The 25,390-nt window shown below is 42.1% G+C and overlaps 1 protein-coding gene across 2 annotated transcripts; it reads left to right on the top strand.

Moving 5' to 3' along the window:
• The first annotated feature begins 1,038 nt into the window (after positions 1-1,038).
• On the top strand, positions 1,039-25,386 carry nt5c1aa (5'-nucleotidase, cytosolic IAa). 2 transcript variants are annotated; one of them, XM_084379586.1, is made up of 7 exons: positions 1,041-1,613; positions 5,604-5,648; positions 10,315-10,482; positions 10,588-10,717; positions 17,238-17,360; positions 21,571-21,755; positions 22,251-25,386. In XM_084379586.1, the coding sequence occupies exons 1-7, from the start codon at positions 1,458-1,460 to the stop codon at positions 22,602-22,604; spliced, it is 1,161 nt and encodes a 386-aa protein (XP_084235712.1). In that variant the 5' UTR covers positions 1,041-1,457; the 3' UTR covers positions 22,605-25,386. The 2 variants fall into 2 exon arrangements, with proteins under 2 accessions (XP_084235713.1, XP_084235712.1); XM_084379587.1 differs by lacking the exon at positions 5,604-5,648 and having other exon boundaries at positions 1,039-1,613.
• Positions 25,387-25,390: the final 4 nt, after the last annotated feature.

The following is a 25,390-nucleotide window of genomic DNA, read 5'->3' as shown; positions in this document are numbered from 1 at the left end:
GCTAGTTTAATAAGCTTAATCAGCTAGCTAGTTAGAACATGAAGGTGCTCACAACAAGGTCTGTGGATTATCTTAAGTAACTGGGTCATGATTTCTGGAAAGAGACATCGCTGTTGCGTTTTTAAAAAATATATTTTGGGGTGTTTTGAGTGCCATCTAGTTTCATTACAATCCAGAGTAGGCAGACATCTCTAGGACTGATTAACTAAACTAAATGGCACAGGTAAGAAGAAAAATATGTACTTTTGATACTGGGGTGAACTTTTCCTTAAAATACATCCTCTTTGTACTGTTTTCAATTAAGTATATGTCAAAAAAGGATTAGCAAATGAAAACATTCTGTTTTTTTTCTTTTGTTTTTTTTTTTGGGTCTCAACTCTCTGTTGGAATCAGATCTCAACCATTATGGATGACTAAAAAACACATTATAAAATCTGTGAAATATGTTTACTAAAAAAATGTAACTTATCTTAAAATGCTAATGCAAATGTTACAAGCCAGAAGTACAGATGGTAGATTCTGAATGTATCACCCCAGTGTTTAAATGATGCTCTGTGAGAGACGATCATATGATAGCTGTGTGTACTGATTACTTGAACCTACCATGTTCAGATTAGAGTCTGAACAGTGAGAAGAAGGAAGTTACACTGTAAAAAAAAAAATGTGAAAGTGAAAAATGATCTGATCTCAAATTCTGACAGCGTGAGGTTTTATTCAGCTTCTTCCAATGAAGGGTTAAAATAATCATCTCAGCTCCTCTCACTTATCTACAGGAACAGTTGTGATTTGCCGCCAGATTAAATGGCTTGTCGTGATGGCTATTTTCTGCTGTGTGCTTACTGTGTGCCTGAAAGTCCCATGAGCCTCTTGGGCAAATTGCACTGTCAACAAGGGACAGTGGAGGCGGGGCAGAGCCATGCTGAATAAGGAAGCGGGGCAGCGATTGGTCAGAGGGGAGGACAGTGGGGGACTGAACGAAAGCCAGGGAGCTGAGAGGGTGATTGAATGGGACAGGGAGGGAGGGAGGCGAGGGGGGAAGAGAGAGAGACGGAGAGATAGCAGCAGATGGACTGCTGCACAGCCTGCAACACACTCACAAAGGACAGACTGTATGTGTGACGGTGTGTGTGTGTGTGTGAGAATGGCTGTGAATAAGTAAACGTCTTCCATGTCCTCTGGAAGTGGATGCACTGAGCAATAATCCTCTTGAGGAAGAAGGGATACAGGAAGTGACCAGGATACAGAAGAGTGAACACTTCTGCTCCTCACACTCCGGTTGCTTTCACAGGGCAGGTGCAAACTACTGTAGTAAGCCTGTCATCAGTGCACGTGACAGGAGTATCTTATTAAATGCTGCGGACTGTAGCAGAATATTTCATTTGCCGAAGAAGAGACTCGTGTCCTGTGCGAGGTAGACAAGTGAGGAAAGGTCGGAGGGCACCAGAGGGGGATCCTCTATGGTGAAGATGAGTCTGGACCCTGTGCAGGTGATCAGCGGACAGGTCAAGGAGCTCAAAGTTGCCCCTTCGTCCAACGGGGAAAGCAGAGGATCATGGGAAGAGAAGGCAGAGTTCGATCAGGACCACTTGGGGCTCACCACCAAGCCAAAACCAGTAAGTGTCACCTACACATCATGAATGTCAGTACATCTGTGTCTGCTAACAGTCTGGGGTCTGGGAGGCTAGAACCCCTCCGTGCTCCTCTCTGCTGCTCTGCCTTGCTGCTGCCTTCATCAGGTTACTCTTCAGAGTCAGATGTTTACATCGCCCACGTGCAACTTAAAGCGTAGCTCATAACTGGGGACGGGCGGGGGTTAGGCAAGGTGAGGGTGTCTGAGGTTTTTGAGGCCAAAGGGTGTCACACTCCTGCTACACCCTCCACTGAAAACATCTAAAAGACAGCAAAATAAAGTATGAAAGTGAGTGAAAGAAATGATTTTTGAGGGTGGTAATTCACTTTCTTTTTTCTTAGTACTCAGTGATTATCATTACATATTATTTTGTCATCACTCTTAATGCTCTACTGGACTTTTGCTGCAGTTTCATCTGATTTTATCGAATTAATTACTTTATTTCACCATGAAAATAAAGGACATGATGTCACGTATGACAGAATAATGGCACTAACTCTACACATAGCTGATTCAAAGGACAACGTAAATGATGAATCAAAATATTTGCATTTAAATGGCTGCATGCTGTAGCATTGTTCTGTAGAACTGGATCATGTGACAGTGAAAGTGCCACAGCTGGATATTTTTAACCGACACTCCAGATGTTCCTCAGTGGCAGTGAATTAGAAGGTTATATAGCTTTTTTGATTCAGTTACCTTCCATAGTCAGGTGCAGTTCTGCCTTCAGAGCCACTTTCCTTCTGAGAAACTTCTTCTGAGAAACTTTGCAAAAGGTTAACTGAATCCCAGCTGACCGGTAAAAGAGACCCAGGCACACTGAGCAGCAGGGTTACTTTAGTGCTGTTTATAGCTCATAGTGCACAGGACACATCAACATTACCACGGGACAGAGTGCTGGAGCTACTTGGAGTGACTCCGGAACAGAACATGTGCAAGTGTATACACAAAAAAAAAACATACAGAAGATTTGAGTAAGCAAAGTGTTACAAGAGTGAGCAACTGGTAAAGGGAAATAAACCGAGGTGAGGTTCTAGAGCTAAAAGTAGCTAAAAGCCGAGTAATCTCTGCTGCGTGAGGATTAGTGTGTACTTTCAGACTGTAAAACATCTATCACTGCTTATGTATCAATCCAAATATTAATGCGTTACTGGCCTAATGGACACACATATCCATCACTGCCTTCTTCTGAAACTCTGTACACTGGAGGGTTTAACTGCTCACATGTAAAGATACAGTTTCAGTATTAGTGTACTGCATGTAGTTATTCATCAGAGGTAATGGAGCACGCAGATTATAAAGCTTTCATTGAAATAACTGGATGGTAAGATGACAGTAAAACTGAGAAGAGTCAAGCTGTGGCAGTGATGACATCTTTTTATATTCTTGTTATCATAGTACATGGTGAACAGCTATCACCACGTTAAACTTGATGTATACTGTATTTTTAGAGTACCAGTGAAATAAAAATGACACTTTCCATGCTTTTATATTGTTCATTTGTTAATTCTTCAGTTATCTTTTCCTGGATGCTAAATAAATGTCCAAAAAGTCATTTTCTGGTTATTTCTACATCGAACTCCCTCCATTTCTTTTTTCTAGTAGCCTGTTGGTGGATACAGATTAATGGAACTCTACATGTTAATAAATCCAGGACTTGATATTCTTTATTATTTACCTCAAAACAGTATTTATTTCTGCAGTGGGACCAGAAAGTTTGACTCCATCACACCTGATTCAAACGATTGGAACGCTCTGCTGAAGCCTGATAACGTCCTGTTCATCTTGAATCAGGTGTGTTGGAGCAGGGGAGCATCTAAAACATGCAGGGCAGGGGGCCCCAGGACCAGGACTGAAGAACACTGAGGACTTTAGAGGATGATGAATTATTTTTTTAATAATAAAGTTATAATAAAAAAAAAACAAACACAAACAAAACAAAAGCAGAGGAGCTAAGATAGTCCAGGGCTAGCCTTAGCCTAGCCCTTTTTGAGCGTCACAACACCCACATAATGAGTCGTTTCACAATCAGATTTTGATCGATCTGGTCCGCTAACATTTGGAAAGTCTAAACCAGAAGTTAGCCGGCTCAGCTAGATCCAGGTAACTTTTTGGGCTTAATGCATCACTGAGCAGCTTTCAAAGGAATGAATAGGGCTCCACCACTGGTGCCACATCCAGTTCCCATTACCTATACGTCCATGTACTACAGGTTCACAACTAGCACTTCCACTGTGTAGTATCCAGCTGCTGGATATGGGGAAGTTTAAACTCCATCAACAACATTAAGTTTAAGCTTTTAGGGTTAAACAGGGTTGTGTTGGACGACCACTTTATTTTTCTTTATCATAGTTAGGAATAACTACTTACTCTACAGTGTAATACAAGAAAGGCTGTTTCTTTATTTCCATGCCTTCAAAAAGATTACCACTGGCTCAAAGTGGCACTATGTAGTTCAGGAGAAGAAATTCAAACTCAGAATTTTAATATTTACATTATTAATGAGGTAATAATACAAACTCAGAAATATTTATTTTTACAACTAACTGAATAAACAAGCAAAAATAAGGTCTCAGAACACTGTTTGAAGCTAGAAAGGTGGCAGGGTCTGCCACATATAAACAAAGTAAAACTGTATGAAACTGTGTTGTCCTTTAAGGTCAGTTTGTTTATTCAGTTGTAGTTTTCAGTCATGAAAACAAAGAGAGGTTGTTGATTTAGCTTGTTTAGGCATAAAGAAACAGACAATGAAGATATTTCTCTTTATATAGTGCTAATTTAAAAAGATAGCTAGCTGCAAATCAAATCTGTCAGCAACAGTTAAAGGCTCAATCTGTTGTTTTCATTCTTTGAAGAAAAAACTTTTATCATTTATTGCCATATCTCTATGTAGGGCTACATTAAATCAACACCATGAGACACTATTACAGAGTTATGTTGAAATATAGCCAGAATCTTATCAAAATGGCTTCTATCTGTATTACTATCAATATCAGCCTGATTCAAGGCAAACCAGTACATTATCATTACTGTTACTGGCAGCGTTCAGTCACACTCTTCTGTCACCATATCTGCCAAGACCTTCACAGACTGCATCATCACTGGCCTTTTACTTATCTATAAATATCAGCCCCCCCTCCACTGCTTCTCTCTCTCACCCCGTCACTTTCTGCTCTCACTCTCACCTCTTTATATTCCCCACCGCCTCCCCTCTATTCTCCCTCTCTTTGTCTGGTGTCTGGAAACCCCTTTCACCTCTCCTCTTTTTCACTCTTGGATGGAAGGAAGGGATGTCTCACCACCTCAGATATGTAAATAACAGATGACTCATGGATCTGGGTTATGCTCAGACACCAGTCCTGCTGATCTGGCAGAGCTCTGACGGGATTAATATAGAGGGTGGGAAACAGAGGAGGAGGGGGAGGTTTAACAACAGTTCTCTTTTTTGTGCTTTATGGGACGAATGGAGCTGTAATTCCTTTGTGTACCATAAAATACACATGAATTTATGTTTAAGAATCAATCATATTCACTTGTCTTTGTCATACGAATCAATAAGTAGGAGGTTTGGGTTCCCGTGCAGAGGAGCCTTGTGATCGATGCATTCCCAGTGGGGTTGGAGTCCCACTGAGAGAGGGCAAGCTGTAAACACTAGCGGTATCAAATCGCAGCAAAGAACTGGACCCTTGCTCTTGGATCACTCCCAGGCTGTGTGACATGTTATTCATAGAGTAAAAGGACTCTAACGGATAAGCTGCATTAAAGGTCTCGTACATCTGCAAGGCCGTCTCTGAGCAGAATCCGTACAAGAGACCCGTGTTTTACAAAATATCCATCTGAACAGGTCAACTGTGTCTTTACGTAGAAGAAAAAGAAAAGACAGATACAGATTTTTGGGTGGTATGTCAATGAAACTCAGTGTAAATACATGTTCTGAATACCCGATGAATAAAACAACTGTCATTTTGCCAAGGTGACAGGGAGACGGGCCCGCAAGGTGGAGGGAGGCGTGTTCTTCGTAAGTATGTTCCCATCATCAAAGCGTGAGGTCAAAGGTTGTGTCCATGGCTACTGAATGACCATCACCACTGCCCTTTCACCTCCTTTTAATCTCCTCTGTGATGGCTGTCGATGTGCCTGCATGATCACGGACACCCCCACTCTACTAACCAACAACCCGACCTGATGCATCGTCACGTGTGCTGTCATGTTGATTCACGTTGTGCTGGATGCTCTCTGGCTGGACTCGGCTAATGAACCAACATGCTGTGTGCTAATCATTGGACGGCCACAGAGAGCTGCTGTTCTTTGATTTATGAACTTATGCTCCTGTGATTTATGAATTTTAATATTAATTGACAGATTATACTCCCTGCTACCGACTGAAACAATATCTAAAATGACCCCTATGGTGTGTAACTGGAATTTCTCATTTTTGTGTATATAAAGACATGAACCCTGGACATTTGCAACTCTTTTCCAAAAAAGAGAAAACAGTGTTTTGGATATTTTTGTGGAACCAGCGTCTTAGTTTTAAACCTCTGGTTGACTCATACTTAAAGGCCAGTGTTGCTAGGAGGCATACCGCCACCTTCTATGGTATGCCATGTAATGACTGGAAGACGTGTTGGCCTTGTAAAGTCTCAGAACTGATACAAGACGCTTATCTGTCCTTTTTCAACAAGCCCACATACCGTTGATTATATATCATGAGCATTTTAAGACATTGAAGATACTGTTCCCATTTCCCAGACAGGGTCCTACTGTATGTTCTATGTTCCCATGGTTGGGAATATGGCTACGGTTTGGGTTTTGACCCGAACACAATAGGAGGGTTAATGTACCCGATCATACCAGAATACTGAACAGGGGAACACATAATAGGATACACTCCCAGACCCAAAGACCAAATTAACACGGCGGCCAATTTTCCTCTGACATCACACTCAAGGTGGGAAGCTCAAATGCTGAGATAGGCCTGTTCTTACGCTACTGTGCTCCAGGTGTAGTGGAAGTTGTAATGTAGGAAATCTGACAAATTGTTGTAATTTCACCGCTTCTGACTGATCAGCAACAGAAAAGATGATGGATATTGAAAGTCTGGAGCGACATCTGGCCATATTTCAAGACAACACAACGTATTTAATAATGTGATAGCTAACGTTAGCATGCAACCACTCCCTACTTAACATTATCGTGTGTTTACATCCACTTCCAGGTCTCAATAAATCTGTCCAAGATGTGTGGTCATGTTTCAGAATTAGATTACACATTTTCTATCATATCGTGTAAGGTGTAAACAAACAGTAACGTTAGCGAGGAAGTGGGTGAATGCAAACGTTATCAAATCGGGTTATCAAATATGTTGTTTTACTTTGAATTATGGTCCTATATTCCTCCAGATTCTTTACTATCTGTTGACTGTTTGCTGAACAATCAGGAAGTGAGAACAATTTGTCAGATTCAATATTTTTGTACGACTTGCAACCACAAAATCTGAGCTTCCCAGCCTGGGCGTAATGTAGGAGGAAAATGGCCGCCGTGTGAATATGGTCTATTGCGCTGTGAACATGCAAACCAGCAAAGTTTGCTATTGTTACCACTGATTGTCACCTGCTGAGTCATGAGCACTCATTAAAGGGGTTTTTCACAAGTCCTTCACAAAGACATCCACAATCCAGGAGCATTGAACAACAAATCATCCACAGGCTTGTACAGGCAACCGAGAGAGACAGAGAATGTCTCATTCTTCACGTCACGTTTCGATCCACTCACATATGGCCTATAAAACAGTGACTGATACATGTAAAGCTAGCATTAGCTGGATTCTGTTGTGGCAATGGCAAATGACCAAACTGCCAGGACACACAGCAACGAGCAGTCTCTTGAACTCAGCACCGAGGGGTTAGTCACAGGGTGATATAGTCACACAGTTACATAGGAGTGCCCAAATCACAGGTGGGAATTGTGTGTGATATCATTATCTCATTGCTGACCCACACTGATATGACTAAAAAACAATGTTGTTTTTCTTACCTCCTAAAGTTTCACACCAGTGGAATGTTCTCATCAAATGAGCAAAAGAAGGCAAAGTTACACATTGAGCCTATTCTTGAGCTGTTTTTAGTATTATTTTTACCTTCATCCTGCTCTTGCGCCTTTGAAGGTCCTGTGTGCTCATTTAGTTTCGTCCTGACAAATAGCAACCTTCACATGCACCCGAGGGAGAAGCTCCCCCTCTCTCTGATGACAAAACAAAGCTGTTCTCATCAGTGTGAGGTACAAACTCTACCTTTACGTCTGTGTTTGTGTGCATTTTCACAAAACCTGTAGGAAGGTGACGTGTGTCTTTGTGTGTCAAGCGCTTGGTGTCCTATATTTTTCTCCATAGACTCAAATGGACAAATTCTTCACCTGAGAAAGCATGTGCACCTCATAATTGCATACTGTACAAAGTATGACAAAAGTGACACATACTGCATGTACAGTGCACGTTGCATTTATGTGTCAAACATGATCTAGAGTTTTCGGTTCAGTGGACACAGAAACAGAGCCCTTTGCAGACAGGAAATTATGAAAATTGGATTAGGTTGAACTTTTGATCTGACTTAGATGCGGAATAGAATTAATCCTGACAAGGTGACGTGTGTGTTTGTGTGTGTTTTTTCCAGGTAAGTAGGTGATATGTCAGCAGGCAGTTGTGTTGTGACGGAATAAGGCTAAATAGAGGGACTATGGCTCAGTGCTCCTGTCAGCCTGTGGCCTATTTACCAGCACACGGCCACCGGGGCATGGACACAAACATGATAATACACAGGTCCCTCCTCCCACTGCAAACACACTACAGATTTAGATGTATCATAAATCAGAGGCATGTAATATTTATTACCATGGGGCCTTAATTGCAAGTTTCCTACTAATAACACATTAATACTAAGCAATATGTTAGTCAACATCATGTCCATTATTAGATTTATAAGAGTGATGCTGAATTTATGTTCTCATTAGATTATATGCATGATTTAGAGCCTCTCTGCAGCACATTCAACCACACACATATACACACGCTTTCACAATGACATTTTTGCTCTTTAATCAGTTAGCCCCCTCTGGTCCCACCACCCAGACATGTTCAGCTGCCCGCTGTGGGCACTAATGCTGGCTGCCCCCTCAGGAATGCCGCCCTCCCCCTCCGCACGCACCCGAGCATAAACAGACACGAGGCAACTTGAGCGCAGCATTAGGTCGCTGTGTCATCTAGTATACTCATGGGCGCGGGAACTAGAGGTGCCGAGAGGGCCGCAGCACCCCCTGAAATGAGGCCTTAGAGACCCAACAATCGAGAGAGTGAGTGAGAGATAGAGAGAGAGAGAGAGCTATTAACAGTGTCCACAGGATATAACATCTTTCTTTGACCGTGAAGCCACATATTGCTCTTCACTTCTGTGGTTTATCGACCTGGTGTTTGAACTACACTGCAGACTGAAGTCTCTGTTAACAGTGACACACAGGCAGATCCGGACAGACACAATGTTTTTTACTAAAAGAAAGAACGAACTTAATGTATAACATTTGACGAATTTACAAGAAGACCCAAATAATTAAGAATTTCTTGTAGACAGCTTTCACAAAGTCTATACGTTTATCCTGACTCAATAACTCACAAAAATGAAAGATTTTATAAAGGAGTCTGGGGAATTTCTCTCCCTCTTCATCTCCTTGCCTTTGTTGACTGTAGTTGATGTGGCTCCTTTGACCAGTAGCATGTTGGTGTTCCAGTTTGCCATCAGCTGTGGCGCAAAACGTTCTCAATTTGTGTAAATTGTTGCTAATAGCAATTAGATATAAGTTATCCTGGCCATTTAAATTGGTGCAAAATTCACGAATGTCGCGAACCAACATGTCAAAACGCAGTCTTGAACATTGGTCACTGGCTTGATGGTCCGTTCGGCTGCGACTCCACCACCACACCCTACACCTCCAGATATTACAGATGTGAACATATTAGTGGTATGCAGAAACTTTTAACAGTTCTCTCCGAAGTCAAGGAGAGGGTCCAGAGAATATCTTGATAACATGCAGGAGGGTCCTTTCAAGTTTATTTTAAAAACTTGAAACATAAGCTTGTGCTAGCTGTGCTCAGGTGGTTGCAGTTGCAGCTGTACTGTATAGCATTCCCGCCACCGCTGTGAATGAAGCATTAGTAAATGGGTGGTCATGTGGACTTACATACGTAGTCTTCTTATCCTGTGATTAGAGATGACAGCATTTTACTAATAACATTCATGCCGTTTGTTGTGGCTCTCAGATAATTAAGATGTTGTAATGGCATTACAACAGATCACAGGCATGGCAATAATTGATCACATGTTTTTGCATGTAGCCCAGCATGTATTGTGATGTGGAGGGAGAGACCCCCCGAGGTCGCTTGTAAAAACAGCAGCACTTCTCTACGCATGCACTTATAAAAAAGAAACATTAAAGTATTATTACCAGGGTTTAGTTCGAGGGTCAGTTTGTCACCGCGGGTAAAAATAGGTCTATTCACTCCTACGACACCTCTCACCTCTCTTCCCCTTGTGTTTTCCAGTCATCATCTTAATGGCCCATTACTGCTCGCTCATTTTCCCTCTCTTTCTCGTCCTCATTGTACCATCTTCTATGTTGTTTTTCTTTTTCTGCAGCCAAAGCCGGAGAACGCAGTGACCATCGCCGTCTCGTCTCGGGTCTTGTTTCGGACTGAGCGGGAGCAGAAGGTGTTTGAGCAGAAAGGAGTGGAGGAGTATCTGAGATACCAAATCGAACACGAGACCGAACCCTTCGCCCCGGGGCCGGCTTTCCCCTTCGTCAAGGTTAAAGTCAAACAAGCATACACTTACAGACATATTAAATTAAGTACAATAGTTTACTTTTTTGCTGTCCTGAGCTTCTGAGCCCAGCTTGCTCTATCCCGACAGGCTCTGGAGGCGGTGAACGGTCGTCTGCGGGACCTGTACCCACAAAGTGAAGAGCTGTTTGACATCGTTTTGGTGACGTACAACCACGCACACGTGGGAATCCGGCTCATCAACACCATCAATCATCACAGTAAGTCTTACAGACAGTGAATTATAAAGTAGATGTGGCTCCAAACTAGGGTTGTCCATCACTGGCTGACAGTCACCAGCGCTGAGCCCCCCACTATCATAAAAATGCTGATTGAAAAGCCTCTCCCCCATTCCCCCACCAACCAGACAGCACTAAAAAGTAGCGGTGTTCTTGAAGCTGTTTTTGCTCTTCAGGTCATCAGCTCTTGTCAAATACTGAGGCTTTGGGTTGATGGCCCAGCCTGATCTACCAAACCAAAGCATTAGTATTTGACAAGACTTACAAATTGGGCCTTTCACTATGCTCAGTTAGGCGACCCCAAGACAATCGGTTTCATTGATGGAAGTGGCGTTTCTTCTCTAAGGGCCAAGAGTTCAAAGACTAGAGACAACACAGTGATACACACTGCATGAAGAATAAAAAGGAAGGCAACGTCAAAATCTGTGACAACATTTTGGTTAGTTTGGACTTTACGCCAGAGTTGTTAAGATGTCTTTGTCTTCATAACCCAATCACCAGAATAAATATTGGCAATGAATATTTCGGCAAAACCACTGATTATGGAAATCTTACAGGTCTTTAGGTTCAATTTTCAATGTTTTATCTCATGACAACACTGTGTTAATGCTCTGGTTAGGTTTAGGCACAAACACCCTTCGGTTAGGGTTAGGAAAAGATCAGGTTTCCACTTGAAACACCTGTTTTGGTCGACCCAAACATGGCTGGAAACTTCCGGTCAAAGATATCTGTTTTTTGCCGCCACAAACGTGGAGTCCAAATGTTGAAACTCTGTCTCGGACTGAGGTCACTGGCTTGGCAGCCTTTTCGCCTGTAGCTCCACCACCATCCCATCAACTCATGACATGAACATCAGGTCATAAAAATGTACTGGAACGTGATATGACACGTTTTATTGAAATGTCAATTTGGTATGAATAGGACTATGACATGCACAAATGTGAATGAAGCAGTGGATGGAAGAAATGTTAAATGCCAACACTGTATCCTGACCACGGGGCTGGTCTCTGTGGTGCAACCAAACATCAACACAATCTGCACCCTAACTTTGGAAGAAAACCTGCTGTACGTGTAGCTGGTGCTACGTACAGCTGCTTTATACCTACAGTACAGTGGTAGTGTCAGAGTTAGACAGTAGTGACAATAACACTGTGTCAAATGTAAGAGGATCTGACTTTGGTGATCCTCAGTAGCTCTATCAAAAGATACAATGTGACAGAATAGCGGCCTTAAATACCTTCCTGACGTTAATGGGCCAGTAAGAGAGATCAGATTTCAAGCGCCCACACTTACAATTCAGTTTGACAAGATCGTTATCTCAATCTCCATGTAGCCAAACTGAACGTATACCCACAGCCACTGTCACTTAGTCTGACACTGTGCATGAATAAAGCATGCAGCCTGACATTAAATTATATAGGACAGCAAAAGGAACCACCATGAGTAAATCTGAGACACAGAAAGAATGATAATGTTGAAAAGAAAAAAAGAAATGATCCAATCCAGTTGAACACCGTACAGCAGAATAAGTCTGAAGGGATGAAAAGAAAGAAAGAAAACCTGGCGTTCAACGTGCAAGTACAAGCAAAGACATTGTTCAGAAATAGTGTCACAGGAAAGCTTTTCACACAGGGAAGAGAAACCAGAGACCTTTAGGTGTGGCATCTGGAGGATCCCTCTGATTCATAAGGAGTGGGCTGGGGGCGCAGGCGACTTGAATTTCATCACTATAAGACATCCAAAGTTATTTAGAATAACTGATGTAGAAGGGAGGATTTCAAAAAGTGCTGGGACTGTGGTTAATGTGCATTGTTTTGAGGTCTTGCAGGTCACAGATCAGGTCTATATCTGGATACATTTTATGGAGTCTGACTTTGGGCCTCATGATGTACATTTGCTTTCCGTGTGTCATTAAACGATTAAAAAATTTTCTATGAATGAATATAAAGACCAAGACTGTCTGCATAGGTGGAACAAAGACGAGACTGGGTGCATCTATAAGGATAAAAACGGCTACTAGATGTTAAGATGCACACTGTACACTGATGTAATGAGATAATCCTGGTCTAATTCGCTGACGCAAGCTCAGCCGAGAAACAAACAACAAAGTGTATGAACAGCTGACTGACAGGACCCTTCCCAGGGACATCTCAGACCCTGTGATGACATCTTCCTCACAGACCACTTCCTGCTCAGCTCCTCGCATGTTTTCATATCCTCGGAGTTCAAGATGACCTCCTCTGGGATCTAAGAATAATCCGAGAGGCCCAAAACAAAAACATTATCTGGGGGGAGCCACCAAAGCCACACACGGCCCTCCAGAGGCCGCCACGTTAGATCTCTCCGGTGGCTCTCAGCAGTGTTTTAAAACAGTCTCCTGACCTCTGACCTTTCCTATAGAACTGAGGGGAAACGCGGCTTCTCTGATGTAACTGAGATGAGGGCTCGTTGGACATCGTCCCTGCAGCGTGTCTGTGGGCGACACGGCCATAAAAATGATTAAGAAAGAAACAGTTAGTTGCTCCGCCGCCTTTCAAATCCGAAACAGAATCTGCACCTCGTAGAAACATTTCGATACTCATTTATCTCTCATCAGCTGCTTACACACTATTTATAACAGCTGCACTATGAGGTTTAAAGTTTCTCACCTTGCATTTGGAAGACTGGCGACGACTATAAAGCCAGAGCGTGGTGTGAATGACAAGGTGCCCGCCGGCAATTTCATACATCTGCTCTGCATGTATACATCATAGGACCCATGGGCCAAGATGACTGGCAGCTCCTGTAATGTGCTCCGTGTGCGGAAAATCGAGATTTTCACGTGATGACATTATCGTCCTCTGCGGAAATCAGAAGTGGAGCCGAGACACGACCTCATATACGCACGCAATATGGATGATATCCTACATGGACAAACACCTTGCTGCTTTGGTAGCGAACTGCACAGTGAAGCTGCTCATCCTTTGATGGGACAGCAGCGTCTGCAGTCCTGCTGATTTCCTGCCCTCCTATTACCATGTTTTAGATCTTCTGAACAAGCAAGTAAATCATACGAGGATAAATGATATGAAAACATTTTTTCAAGGGGGGGAAAAAACGTGATACAAAGACATCAATGGCGTGGAGATTTTTCCCCTCGAGTGACTCCCACGCTCCGCCACCCGTCTCAAAGACAAGGGGCGCTTGGAGGATTTGATTTGATGAGGTACAGCGTAGTGCGAAGGTCAAACGCACCAGGGCTGCACTACAAAGCTAAATAAACCGTTTAGAGAATCTGTGGAGGACAGTTGGTTCTTTGAGTGAGGAAGCGATCACTCCGGGGGTTTGAAGGACACTGTCTCCCTGTTTCTCTTCATATTGTATCTGTATCTTTGTTTCTGTAAGTCTTAGCTTCATTTGCACCGTACAACTTTGCACTGTGACAAATATAAATAACAGGATGAGTTTCAGATCAAGTTTCAAGAGGTCACATTTTTCCGGATGAAACTCTGTCTCTCAGCTACTCATCTTGTTATCTCTGGATATCAAAGCTTATTTTACCAAGAGTTCAAGAAAATTACGTCGTTCTCGTGAGAAAAAACAACATTTGTTATTCTGAATAACAACACAAACAGCTCGTGATCTTGAGAAAACAATTACAACTTAACGTGTTATCACAGGAATACAAAGGAAATAATATGTTTAACCAGTGACTGTTATTGTTCTGTATAAATCCAACAATCTGCAAGTGGACATTCATCCATTTTGAGCCCAAATCATTGGAACCACAGCAAACGATCACCGTTGTTTTCTTTCCTGTTTCTGGCAAGGAGCACTCACTGTTTTGTGTATCTTTTTCCTGTGAGTCCTCAGACTTCCTGTTGATGGCGGCTCATGCTACAGCCAACAATGTTTTCTTCTGTTTTCTTAATGTCTGCTGGGGGAAAGCTGCATGTTGCCACCCTGATAAGGGCAAAGGAGCTAAAAACATTTGGGCAATGAAGCATGGTGAGCTCGAGAACAGGCACGTTTCAATTTCACTGTAATAGTATTGAAGTGGTTTGCACCTTGCTGTGTCTGCATCAAAGTTAAATAGAGGTACCTACAGTAACTCCTAGTGTCCATTTGTGTAGATCAAAATGTCTCAGACAATCACGTTGAATGTGATTTGTTATAAAGACAACTTTGAGTTTCAGTTGTGTTCATTTGTAGAAACAGGACAGCCTTTGTTGTTGTCCACATTAGCATATCCAGTGCACTTTCATAAAGACCTCTGCCCACACAGGAAAACATAAATAGCCAAATCTCTTTGTCTTCATCCTCTTTCAGTTGTCAAACCTCAAAGCCTCAGAAACAAACAGCTGCGTCGATCACATCACAAGTTTAACACAGCGAAGTCGTCTGACAGAATGAACGTACAGTTAGCGAGGCTTAATAGCTACTTGTACTATCTACAGCTTGCATTGTGTGATCAGCTATACTGACATTTAAAAATGAGTGATCACAGAGAGACAGGCACGTTAGCTTCGTTTTTTTGGGCGGGAAATAATGTCGACTGGGTGTGAAAGGAAGGCAGAGGAAGGAGCAATTATATAAAAAGATGTTTATTTGTCAGGATAAGTGCAACAGTTGTATAATGTTCTGTGGCTCTGGAGGGAGGTCTCTCAAGTCTGAGAAATGCCCAATCCCAATACACCTCGTGCCTCTACCACTCATCCCCACCCTCTGTTTAGCACTTTTGCCAGATTTAGAGGCACACTTCAAACTGAAGGCTGTGAGAATTTCCTGTCGTTCACTGTATTATGGTCCTTTTCTTCATAACAGGCGTTAAACAATTGCCAAAAGTTTTCTGACGTCTCATTAGCTGGCGAGCTAGCCAACGTTGTTATTGCTGTATTTTAATGTTGGATTCCCCTCTTTGATGACATATGACACCTGAAATTTAACTCAAGTTCAGCAGCCAGTTGCTGCAGTTGGCACAGCTCCTGTAATATCAGTGCAGACTGGCAGGATAGGGGCACAGGTTGCTAATGTTAGCCTATAAAGCAGCACTAGTGGCGAGGTAATGAAGCAGCGTTCTTTTATATTTGACGACTTGATTGATTACGTGAAGTTGTGAGTGAATTGCGAGCGTTCATGCCTTTCTATCTCCATCAGATAGATGGCAACTGTTATTGTGATAATACCAGGGTTGCCACAGCGACACAAGAGGAATCACCGCAGCTGAAGACGCCATGTTGGAAGTTTTCAGTTTTGTCAGTTTACTAAACGCTGTCGATGACTAGTGGTGACATATGAGGGTCTCGAAGGGTCGTCACATTTCATAGAGGAGATTTCAACCAATAACCCTTGTAACTCTGCTCTGATGGGCAAGAGGGGCAGGGGTAGGGAAGAGGAAATGAGACTGAGCCAGAATAACCCTGGTGATGTCATAGTGATGTCATCTTGGACACTACGAATTTATAAAGAAGAGTTGTGTTTGATGAGTATGGAACACATAAGCACATACCAGACAGTAAGAGTACATTGAATATATCCTGTTATGCATTATGGGAAATGTAGGATAGTGTGTGACCCATATTTAAAGATTAAAAGATGGGAAATCTGATCTTATGTTGCATCGATGACATCTTTATGCCAGAGCAACGATAAACTGCTGCAGTGACCCTTTAATGTGGCTGAAGTCTGAGAGAAGTTTCTTGTCGAGCGCGGCTTTAAATAAATGCCGTAACCCTGCCATCTCTCTTTTCATAATCAGCACACTTAGCTCCCACCCACGCTAACCTTCACTTTTACTATCGCCATCTATCCTAGGCGTCGCCCACCTCTTCTCATTCTATTATAACCTTCAGCGCTTCTCCAACTCATTCTGTCACATCTCCATCCCAACATTAGTCTGTATTACTTTACTCCTGTGCCCTTTATAACTCTCTTCCATCTTCACTTATCCCTGCTCCCTCATAAATATCAGCTCATTTCACCTGAACAGCTCTGTAATCATGGATCTAATTTCCTGATATCAGTCTCCTCTCGTTCCTCCCCTCACATACCGTCTCTGCGTCGCTCTTTGGATGGGCCCACAGCAGCGGGTTGAGGAATCGCTCAGCCAAAATGCAAACAGACACTTTCCCACCAGTCTTATTTCTTTAGCCTTTCATCTGCACAGTCCTCCCCCCTCTACTACTTAACCCCATCTTTGGACCCTCTCCCACTCTCTTGTAAGTTTATCCTCTCACCATGTCCTTACCCAACCATCTCCCCTCCACTTCACCTCTTCAAATTGCCTATCATCAACTCCATGAGGGATTTAAAGCCACAGCTTCCAGCAGAAAGAAGGACTTTTCTGTTGTTTTGACTCTTTGTCACATGTTGGCTCCATCACAGTCTGAAAAATACAAATAAATACATGTATCAGTATTGTAACTGATCTGTAATACAGCTGACGTACTGTATGTCGACATTTAACTCTGGATGATGTACTGAAACTAAAAACCGTGCTGCTGTCTGTTCTTCTTGTCACCAGATTTGTTCATAGAGCGGTTTTGTATGACCGGGGGAAGCAGTCCTATTGGCTATCTGAAGGCCTGGCAGACCAACCTCTACCTGTCTGCTGACGCTGACAAGGTCAGGGAGGCGCTGGCTGAAGGTGAGCACACACACACACACACACACACATACACACACACACACACATGCAGATGAAGAAGATAAAGTCTAATTATATTAATAACCTAGTCTGATCAAATAAAATGAATTAAGACTTAAACATAAAAAACCTTGTACTGTATGTTTATTCAATATATTGAATTTTACATAAATTACATAAACATAATGGATTTTTCAAGTGTTTATCTTTCAGATGTTATACACAAAAAGTTCTGTCTCCTTTAATGTCACACACACACACACACATGCACACGCACACGCACACAGTTATTTGATTATACACGTTGATTCAACATGATAGAAAAAAATGATTATTTACGTTCATTTATGTAATAGGATGGAAATCTTGTCATTTGAAATCGTCCAAGTAACTTTTAACTAAAGCTATCAAATAAACCTAGGGGAGTTAAAAAAGTACATAATTTCACTCTGAAATGTGTTTCATGAAAAGACAATATTTAAGTGAAGTACAAGTACCTCAAATGTGTACTTAAATGTATGAAGAATGAAGTTACATTCTAGTGCTGCAGTTCACACTTCGACACATTCATGTCAAGGTTTCTCAACAGTTATGTCTTTGTCCATCCAGTCAATGTGTACCAGTAACAGTTAGCTACATTACATGAATGATGGTCCCATTGAGGGTAAAACTGATGATAACGCAGGGTATGCTTTAGGGCGTGGCTACCTTGTGATTGACAGGTCATTACCACGGCTTGTCCTTGGGTTCTCAGTCAGATCCAATCAGGATATCCTCCCTAGTGTCACCCTCTCATCTTAATATGCTAGTATCACTTCTAGGCTCCAAAAAAAAACAGATGGTGGAGGCCAGAATGTGAGACTCGAGGCTTCATAACGGTAGCACACAAACCAGTGGTGACCCATCAGTTGAGATAAGCCCACTGTGGGTTTTAGTTTCAGTAATACAGACAAAAGTGAAGTATAGTTTGTCCTTCACATCCCTTATTTAACTGTGTTAAGTAGATCATGAACACATCACCATAGTTTTACTGACAAACTGCTAAATTGTGTAAGTCGAGTGGGGACGCTACAGCTGACAGTGATCAGATACATAGATAAGATGTTAACATATCACAGTTTTTATTAAGTACTTCAGCTTCAAACCATTTACTGAAAATTCAAACTCGGAATTTTAATATTCACAATGTTATTGAGGTAATAATACAAACTCAGAAATATTTATTTTTTCCATAAGTGAATATACAAGCTGTTCTCAGGGGAAAACAAGGTCCTCAGCACACTGTTTGAAGCTAAAAAGGTGGCAGGGTCCGCCACATATAAACAATGTAAAACTGCATGAAGTTGTGTTTGTTTATTTAGTTTGTTTAGGCTTATAGAATCAGTCAATGAGGATCTTTCTCTTCTGATTAGAATTGCTGCATTAATGTTGTGCAGTCTGAATGTCTTTCCTTCCTTCCAGGCACCAATTTATTTTCATTCATTTCATTACTGTGTGTAAATCTATTTGCAGAGACTTGCTTCAAACCTGCCTTTTATTGTTATCATCGTAATTATAAGTGCAGCTGTGAGGCCAAACCATTTAATAGTGTTGGGGAGACGCAGGCAGTTTTTTTCATATATATGTAATTTCAGATAAACGGAATAAAATGTCAGATCTGCCGTCAAACTTCAATTTAAATGAATATGTAAGTATGAGTCTATTAAATTCTTGCACACAGAGCAAGCTGCAAGCAATTTCATGTTTGCATAATTAGCAGCAGTGACTGACATGTTCTCCTGTGCTGCAGTGTCATTATCATAAACAAGCACATTGATTCTCTCCTCCCTTTATAATTCCTGATGGATTCCTGCGTGTCACGCCATATCAGCACACACACTGAAGGGAACAGCAGCGTTTCTCTGACTGTAGCTCTGAATATCAGTGTTTGAAAACACGGGCAGCTCTCTGCCAAAGAAATACAAGATGTTAATATGCTCTGCTGACAAGGAGCTGGGAACACACCGATGTGAAATTTGTGGGACGTGAGCTGACAACCGCTGCTGAAGGTTTAAATTTGTTCAGCGCCGCGCATTTCACGTTGCATTATTGTTGCTGTCAAAAGAGACGAGCGCGCACAGAAGCCGTGGAGGCTAATTAACGACAAAAACAAAAAAGTGTATTAGCTTAGGCGACACGGAATGATTTCTTCAGCTACCAGAACCAGAGAACATCATACTGGGTTCAATGTGACTTCTGGGACATTTTTCATGTGACTTACACATACCTAATGTCACTAATGCAGTGACTCTGGCAAGCACACACCTGCTCCCACAAACACACACACACACACACACACACACACACACACACACACACGCACACACGCACAGTGTCCTTGACATTTTACTTGAAAGGTCTTAATTAGCTGTGTTGCCATTTGTTAATACTTCCCGCGAGCTGAAGGCCATCACAGTATGTTCTGAGTGTTTTCTTTAATAGCCCTACAGCTGTAACAACGTCAATGAATCATTCCTGATTTGTTCTATTTGCAGGAAATGAAATGAAGTGAAGTTGGGTTTTACCTCGGCAAGAAATGTTTCTTCTTTCACTTGATTCTGATCCAACGAGCATGCTATTATCTACAGGTACCAAAGTATCCATCAGTTTAAATTACAAAGGTGCGACTAATTTAAAGGTCCCATATTGACTAAAGTGAGATTTTATTTATTTATTTATTTATTTATTTATTTCGGCATGTTATTAGACAGTCATCATCACACATCATCTTAGTTAAAATCAGGTAGTACACATGGCCGAAAGGGAAAGCGGGAGAAGCAGATGCTTATCTAGTCCCGCCCCCGTTACCCACAGAATACATTATTTCCACAAATTATATTTCTTTTGTATTTTGATGTACATGTTACAGCAGCATGCAGTGAACAGAGCTGCAGTCCAGCTCTAGACAGTCAACAGACTACATGTGTGTCTGCACAGTGTCTATATTGGTCCATCATGAGTGAACAACAGTCTCTACTTGTTGCTTGGAGTGTAACACAGTCATAAGGTGGTCCAATCGATATAGGTTAGTTTCAGTTATTTGGTTGTTAACTGGGATGGTGTGAGAGCCCGTATTGCCGTCTTTATTCATCCATCTCTTCTGTAGCTTTCAAGCCTTATTGATTATAAAGCAGGTCCAGGTGCCGTAGAACTACTGTGACAGTATCAGAATGAGCTGTCGGGACTTTTGTAAGGTTGTGATGTGACAAGCTACCGCCCTCAGCACAGCCGTGATTGCAAAAACATCAGTATAGCTGCTGTGGAAATACAGTGGGCGGGGCTTGCTCGGGCCTGTGAAAGCTGACCAATCAGAGCAGACTGGGCTTTTCAGAAGGGGCCTTAAAGAGACAGGCCCTAAACGGAGCGTTCAGACAGAGGGTGAATAGAGGTGTTAGGGCAATGGACAGCATGAGAAAAATAATGTGTTTTTTCAACATTAAAGCATGTCAACATTTTCTAGTTGCCCAGTTGACCTGAGCCCTGTTGCTCATCACCTGAGGTTCCACCAGCTCATAGGGACACTCATCTCCACGGCTAGCTGAGCTTCTTGCTCAAGGCATCTAGTTACTACAGCCAAAGATAGCAAAGAGAATAGTGAGCAGCAGCTGGTGGTTATGCTGCCCCCAATTCTGGCAATTTCTACAAATAACAACTCATATTTAAGTTAAGAAATAATGTTGAAGTGAAATGAAGAAAAGTATAGTGAAGCAAAGAAGTGAAGTCAAGTAAAATGAAGGGCAGTGCAGTGGAGTCCAGTGAATTCAACATATGGGGTACATCCCAAGTCTCTTATTTGATATTTCTCCTCTACGATCGCTTGAACCATCTTGAAGGACGTCCAGAAGCTCTTATCTCTGCTCTGAGGAGAGAGGAGTGAGGAGGGATCTCTAAAGAGACAAGAGTGAGGATGCACAAGAGTAGCTTTCCCTGAAGACTATCAGCTGAATGCTCTGACATCTGGCAGATTCAAATGAGAACACTTCATTGAAAAAGACGTCTCATTACTAGGATGGAAGGAAAAGATTCTAGTGAGGGAAACATGGAGGAAAGACTTGGGATGTACTACCCAAAGTGTGAAATGGAGTCTGCACAACCACTGAACTGCCTTCAGCTAATTTAAATTGAGTATTGTTAAACCTATTTTTACGTCTCTGACTGTGTTTGTGTCCAGGCATCGCTGCAGCCACCATGTTCATGCCAGAGAAGCAGACAGAGGTATCAGAGTCCCAGCTGAGGGTGGCATTTGACGGTGACGCCGTCCTCTTCTCGGATGAATCTGAGCGCATCTTCAAGGCCCATGGGCTGGACAAGTTCTTCGAACACGAGCGGGACAACGAGGACACGCTATTGGATCATGTATGTCGTTTTCATCATGTTTGGACATTTTCTCTTGAACGGTAGCTGATGTGCTGACACCATCCTGTTCACTCAATAATCAGTACAGATTGCATCTGTGAGAAATTATGGCAACAAAATGAAGCTGAGGTTTAAACCTTAATCTCATATGTAGCATTTTCCATGTAGCCCTTAATCACCTTTAAATAATTATGCAGATGTTCTTGATATAAAAATCCATTTCCTTAAGTGGTTATTCTATCAACACATTATGCAAAATATGATAAATGGTTTCAAATGTTATTGGGATTCAGACCGTCAGTTGGTGCGTCGTTCTGTCAGACAGACAGCAATTTATGTAATTAGCTTTAAGCTCTGCAGGCATTAAAATAAAATGGTGCAGCATTTATATAAAGATGTAGCATGACGGGGCAATGACAATGATGTTGCAAGGTGAGAACAGACACAGTCTCCCCGACTCTAATTTATCATACTCTCTGTCTTCCTCTCTGGCAGGGTCCCCTGAAGGGCTTCCTGGAGGCACTTGGGAAGCTCCAGAAAAAGTTTTACGCTAAAGGCCAGCGCCTGAACTGCCCCATCCGAACATACTTGGTCACAGCTCGTAGCGCAGCCAGCTCTGGGATCCGGGCGCTGAAGACACTCAGGGCCTGGGGACTGGAGATCGACGAGGCCTTGTTCCTCGCAGGAGCACCGAAGGGCCCCATGCTGGAGAAGATCAGGCCTCACATCTACTTTGACGATCAGATGTTTCATGTGGAGGGAGCGGCTGAGATGGGCACCATCGCCGCCCATGTACCCTATGGCATTGCACAGAAACACCCCAGACTGAAATCCACTGCAGGGAAGTAGCCGGCAGGACGTTTCAGAGAGCTTGGAAAGATGAACTTGTACTGAATTGCATGTGGAGATGCATCATTTCCATACTGTAGCAAATGTATTGTAAGTTTGTTTTATCACAAGGTCAACTGTCTCAGCTCAATGCTATCATGTCAGGAGTAAGGTAGAGGTCTGGAACTGGAGATGATCTGGATGCCAAGTGTCCCTCATCTTTTTTGGTTTTTGTTTTGTCCAATCTTGCTTTATACAGGAACTTCAAAAGGTGCTTGATTGCCATGGCAACCTGCCATTTCTCTCACTACTACCTAAAGAAGTCATGTCGGCGGATACAGAATGAATGGCTCCATTGATATTTACATGCCTCCTGTTTGAGTAAAGCACAGAGACCACAATGTCTAGTATGTCGCCAATAAATGAGCCATAAGCGCAGTGCAGGAGTATTGTGAGATTAAACACGATAGTGATGTACTGTGGCACAAGAGTCACAATTTAAAGTTTATGTGTCACTCATTTTACAGTTGACAACACAAGAATGTAAAATCGTTTGTTTGCACCCATACGAAATGTGCTGTATATTACTGAATATATTATCTACCACTGTGTTAGTCCAAAACAAATATAGGAAGCCATAAGTTTCAGTTGGTGCCTTAGTTGATGACACAATTTTTAGCCAGCGGCGCAGCTCAATACTTTGGTCCAGAGCGAAGTATCTTGACGAAAATGTTGAATGGATTGCCATTAAATCTGTAGGTAGAGAATGACAGCTAAGTAATGATATGCGACTTTTCATGTTGTTTTCATGTCAACAGCTATTGAGATATTGCCCCTAGCCTCAGCTGTACATCATCATTAGCATGCTGAAGTTTCTCCTCTTTAGCATTGTTAATGTAATTACTGAATATATGAATGTTTATTACTGAAGAAAGTACAATTTTATAGAGACAGCAACAAGTTTCATTCGGTGCCTTTAGTTTCAGTGAAGCGCTACCATTTCTAGCTATGCTAGCAGTGGGCTCTTGGTCCACAGAGAAATATCTCCACAACTGGAATTTGGTGTCAGTGACTTTTCAAATGGCTTCATAGCTCAACACTCAAGTTTACGGAAACACCTTCCAAAATAAATGATTAACTTCCATCACCATCCTAGCAACACATACCATTAGCGTGCTAAGGTTACCTTGCTTAGCACATCAGAGCGGCTATATGAGATCTAGTTGAAAACATTTAAAAATTAACTAAAATTATCAACAGAATGTGAATAAATAGCAGTTTTGACATTCTGATGTCTATGTATTGTGTTGCAGAGATATTAGCATGCTAACAAGCTAAATGCGGCCTGTCCTGGTCCAAAGCCCCTTCGCTAGTGATGTGAACGCTAACACTCCCCTGGTCCCTGAGCTCCCAGCCTGAACCACTAGCTGTATAGCTAATTGGCCGATCTAGCTAAGGGCAGCTACAGTAAGCAGCAGTTAGAGGTTACTCTGGTGATATACTACCCCCTATTTGTCTTGATTATGAATTTGACAGCCGGCCAATTCTTATGTAGTGCACCTTTAAATGTAGCCAATACCATGAGACTAAATATGCTGATGGTATTATTTAGTATTCTTTTAATTAAAAATATCTATTGGCAGCCATAACTTTCAGTGGATGCCTTAGAGTCAGTGGATAGGCCTTTATAGCACACCAGCAGTGTGGTTGCTTTGGTCCTGTGAGAAATATCTGCACAACTTGGAACATGGGTGTCCCCTTTCTTGTTCTGGATGCCGGGGACAGTCCAAAATGAAACTTGAGTTCAGCACGTCAGACACAACACACTTGAAACTAAATAGAAAATTCCAGCAGTTACAGCAACACACTACCATTAGCATGCTAAAGTTTACCAAGCTAGCATGCTAATGTAAGTCACCTGAGGCTGGCTAAGGTGGACACAGTAGAATGATTGGGTGATTTCTGACAATTCTGGCTGCTTGATGTACAGTACATAACACTACTTTGCTCACTCAGGCCAATGTTTTCCCCCCACAAGTGGTAAGAAGAAGAGCTTTATCTCCATATTTAATCCACCCAACAGTTTAGCTTAGCCCAGTATTACAAATGTATGGGCCTTCTATGGCTACTCTTTTTTAAAAGCCATCCTGCTTGCTAATATGAGACATCACAGCCTCTGTGCAGGGTGCTGTGGTGTCCCACTAACTGAGGTATCACATTAACAGAATCAACAAGCAGCTTAGCTTGATTTTACTGCCCTCTCCTGTACATCAAAGTTAATACAAAGTCACACTGATGAGTTGGGATTGATTTACGTTGTAAAGTTAAAACTGAAAAACACAATTTTTTCTTTAATTGACAAAATGGCCACAGTGGCCTTTTGAAAATGTCAGTCCACCTCACATCACTCTGTCACAGCTGGCCCGTCCTCGAATGACTTGACTAGTGTATCTTCAGCGCTGTTCATTTCATTTTATCAGCCTTCTGAGGGCGTTCAAGCTCAATAAAGTGACAAGCAATCCACTGGTGACAGCCAACAAACACATAATTAAACAGATGTGTCTTTTGGCAGACATTCGTCCTCGATTGATGGCTGAGGGATCGGACAACAGCGCTTCAGCAGCATCGGTCCAGACAGTTTTGACTTTAAGGTGGACATTCAGGATCAGACTAATGCAGATGAGGCAGTGTTTGAACAATTCAGCAACAAGTTTATGACAACTTTATTATATATACGACATAAGAAAATGTAAGAAAATGTAAATGAGCAAAAAAATAAAGATGTAAATGCTTTACTCATGAATGAA

The sequence above is a fragment of the Pagrus pagrus genome (assembly GCF_965226575.1).
Source record: "Pagrus pagrus genome assembly, chromosome: 17".
In the NCBI taxonomy this organism is placed as follows: Eukaryota; Metazoa; Chordata; class Actinopteri; order Spariformes; family Sparidae; genus Pagrus; species Pagrus pagrus.
This window is presented reverse-complemented; position numbering and strand designations above follow the sequence as displayed.

Coding starts and splice junctions, on each gene's coding strand:
- nt5c1aa (XM_084379586.1), top strand. CDS start 1,458: ATGGTGAAGATGAGTCTGGACCCTGTGCAGGTGATCAGCGGACAGGTC. Junction 1,614..5,603: donor TCACCACCAAGCCAAAACCA/GTAAGTGTCACC, acceptor CATTTTGCCAAG/GTGACAGGGAGACGGGCCCG. Junction 5,649..10,314: donor TGGAGGGAGGCGTGTTCTTC/GTAAGTATGTTC, acceptor CTTTTTCTGCAG/CCAAAGCCGGAGAACGCAGT.